At 38.6% G+C, this 3307-nt stretch overlaps 1 protein-coding gene across 1 annotated transcript; it reads right to left on the bottom strand.

Moving 5' to 3' along the window:
• Nucleotides 1–993: 993 nt before the first annotated feature.
• LOC149406724 (histone chaperone ASF1B-like) lies at nt 994–3307 on the bottom strand. Its single transcript, XM_089608422.1, has 3 exons — nt 2994–3307; nt 1720–1835; nt 994–1643 (listed from the first exon to the last, which is right to left on the bottom strand). Exons 1-3 carry the CDS (start codon nt 3100–3102, stop codon nt 1290–1292), a joined length of 579 nt encoding a protein of 192 aa, XP_089464548.1. The 5' UTR covers nt 3103–3307; the 3' UTR covers nt 994–1289.

Raw genomic sequence — 3307 nt, forward strand, 5'->3', positions numbered from 1 at the left:
AGCAAGAAAAATGAAGTCCCATCATTTTCAAAACATAGTTCACGAAACAAAAAGAATTGGTAAGTATGTTGTATACTTAATTGACTCTTATTTTCGTACTATAATTTTAATATAGTAGTTTCAAAGTTTCTTTTACCTACACCATACGAGATTTATAACATGTACTTACAAAGAAATGTAGAAGAAATGAGGTCATACGTCGACAAACAACGACAAGTCTGAAACGAGTACAAATGCACCAACAAGTCCGAAGGCTGGACGGGGCCCACTCGATTGTGCATCATAAATTTTATGGTCAACCCCACTGGCAAGACCGTTTTCTTGATATCCATCGATAGCGTCGATCAGAATAGAGGATCATGAATCTATCAATATCATATTTTGAAGCTAGGGAAATTAGTATCAACGCTATATTTGTCTACACCTTAATAATCACGGTACACGTAACATGTATTTTTTTTTTCTTAGTGAATTCAAGTTCTCACTGATAATGACTCGGCCTACAAAAAAAGGCCCGATTAGAAGTGAGGAAATACAACCTCTATTGGATGTTGTGCGGTGCTCATTGCATCAATTTGATGTTGGAGGATGTGGGGAACAAGGAAAATTTCGCTCATGTTGTGAAGTACACTAAAGATATATAACCAAATTCACAACTAGTTTCGTCGAGGATGAGAGTAAATGGTCAAGACAAGATAGTTTGTCCAGGCCGGACAAGTTTTAAGGGGAACTAGTTAGCTTTACAAGTCTACGGGGCAATAAACATGACTCGAAGAAAATGTTAACACTTCAGAGTGGAGATAGCTCTCGTCGAATCTGGTGGATATCGAAGTTATTTAGACCGTGGGATGGCTATATTACATTTTTGTATTAATGAAGGAGAAGTTGCAATGGAAATGCAATAAGTTGTGGATATTATGATTGAGAGCTTTCTTATCCATAACAAACTTACATCCCGTAAACTCGCAAAATATATCCCGTAGACAGTGATGAAGCCCGAGCATCAAACAGCCATGACCATGATATTTGAAACAATGGATAACAGATAAAGGGTATCAAACTGCTAATGTATAGAGTTACAGACATTATAAGGTCAAAATGAATGACTACAGATTTTGGCATTTCCACACAAAGAGATGCGAGCCTTTCTAACAAGGTCGCTGAAACTACGGACCCTAAAATATAACCAACGATTCCAATGTTTTCCTCTATTTCCATAGAGGAAAAGACATGGTATGTACCCGTATGAAATTGGTTATAACAGAAGCATACAAAAATTCCTTCGAAGGCTAAATGCCCGGCTCTTCCGAAGGAGGCTCTGGTGAAACAGCGGGTTCTCCGTTTTCGTCCACGTCAGCAGGAGGATCAGACGCTGGAGGTTGCTCTGCGCTCTCGGTGTTCTCCGGATGGAAATTGATGGGGAATTTTGTAACCCTGGGCTTATCGGTTAATATGTTTCTTTGAACTCTGTCTGTGGGAACCTTTGTCGGCGGTTCTTCTCTTAGTTGTTCATCGTCGTAGTCGTTGTTCACGTAATAGCCCACTCGAACAAATTCCTGACCGAGATAAGAGCAGGTCAGCAGTAATACCGTCACGCCGATGATGTCTTCTTCGCGAATCTTGGACGGGTCAGGTGGATCTGCCTGCAAGGTTGAAACGAGCATTGTCACAGCCAGAGTCATAATGTAACGAACTTAACCGAAGAGATATAGCTTTTACCTGTAATATGAAACGGTAATTCCCAACATTGACAGGCCCAACAAGTACACTCTCTAGCAGTTGGTCGTAAGTCTCATCCTCAGCAGATCCTACATAGATAAGCTTCCATTCCAAATCTGCACATGGATGACAAAATTCTTCCTTGGTAGGTAAACGAAGAAATGTGAAATAAGATCCGTTAAGCTATTGAGATTGGATTGAATGTGGCCGCAAAGTATAAATTTAGCTGTGGTTCTAATAACTATTCATGTGGTTCTAACAAGTGACGAACTGAGCACATAAAACAAATCAGTATTATCCGGTTACAAATACAGTAGATTGCAAAACACAACGCACATTGCTGGTTGAAATTGAGCTATAGTTATTGGGGTAATACAGCTGTATACTTAATATTGCATGGCAGTGGTGACAGAAGTTTGATGGTTGTTATTCCAATGCGAATCGTTTGGAGAATATATAGGAGAATTTAATCAAAGGTACACCAAGGTCGGCCTCGGAAAAGATTTCCAGTCAGAACTAACGACATCCAATACACAAGTGCCAATCAAAACCCTATAAAGCAGAGATATATATGTAACAATTCTAAGAGGGAAAACAACAGAGAAAAACCAAATGCCTAGAACTCAACGGAAACTATTTTGGCAAATACATGATATGATTATCTAGACGCTTCCAAGCCCAAAAACAAAAACACGCAGAAAGAAGGTATGCAAGAACTGCAAAAGAAAGGGTTAGTAATTTTTTATTTTTTTCACTTTTCAGTTGAACAACCAACCACCAATAAACAAACGAAATTTCAAGGTTGTCCAAGAAATGATTCGCTACTCTCCCAACTCCAACATAATGAAGCCATAGTCAATCCAGTTAAAAATGAATATACAGGTTGTATCACGAGGAAACATGTATAAACCCAAGATATATTTTGTACAATCATTCATAGTTATGAACAAATACCTCTAATAACTAGTTGCAAAACCAACCCTAGATGATAAATTGATAATCACTGGCTATAAAATCGATTCTCCAACATTTAGTTTTCGGTATAAACAGTCCTATTTTCAAGAATTTCGAACGCCGAAAGCTGAAGAAGAAAACACCAAACGTACGTTAGACACGATATCTGAAACTTCTTAAAGTTCAAAAGGAGATTCATTTCTCTGTTCTTTCCCCCAAAAAAAAAAAAAAAAAATCTCATACGGACAACACTGAAACTCCAAGAAGAGAAAAGAGAGTAACAAACGCAAATCCTAATGCGAAAGAGATGAGAAGATTACCGTCTTTTAAAGGAGTCAAGCATTCGTATGAGATCTCGAACTGGAAAGGAGCCAAGAACGAGGCCGGATTATCAAGGACCGCCACGTTTGTAATGCTCACAGCACTCATTGTCTACAATTTGACGAAGATGATGAAGAAGAAGAGGAAAACTCTGTTGCTACATAGAGCTTTGGGAAATGTCCGATGCAAACCCTAGTTTCGAGAAATTTCATCGACCGCCGAAGAACTTTGCCTTTAAAATTCAATTATATCAGACGAAGTACTAAAACAAACTGAGGAGGGAAATGGTACTAAAGGCCCATTTGGCGTAATT

This window comes from Urtica dioica, chromosome 1 (assembly GCF_054948205.1).
Source record: "Urtica dioica subsp. dioica isolate 48M chromosome 1, U.dioica_male_clone48M_v1_H2, whole genome shotgun sequence".
Lineage (NCBI taxonomy): Eukaryota > Viridiplantae > Streptophyta > Magnoliopsida > Rosales > Urticaceae > Urtica > Urtica dioica.

Excerpts from the sequence above, each read along its gene's own strand:
- LOC149406724 (XM_089608422.1), bottom strand. The coding sequence starts at position 3,102 with ATGAGTGCTGTGAGCATTACAAACGTGGCGGTCCTTGATAATCCGGCC. Across the intron at positions 1,836-2,993 it reads CTTGACTCCTTTAAAAGACG|ATTTGGAATGGAAGCTTATC; the intron begins GTAATCTTCTCA and ends ATCCATGTGCAG. Across the intron at positions 1,644-1,719 it reads ATTACCGTTTCATATTACAG|GCAGATCCACCTGACCCGTC; the intron begins GTAAAAGCTATA and ends TCAACCTTGCAG.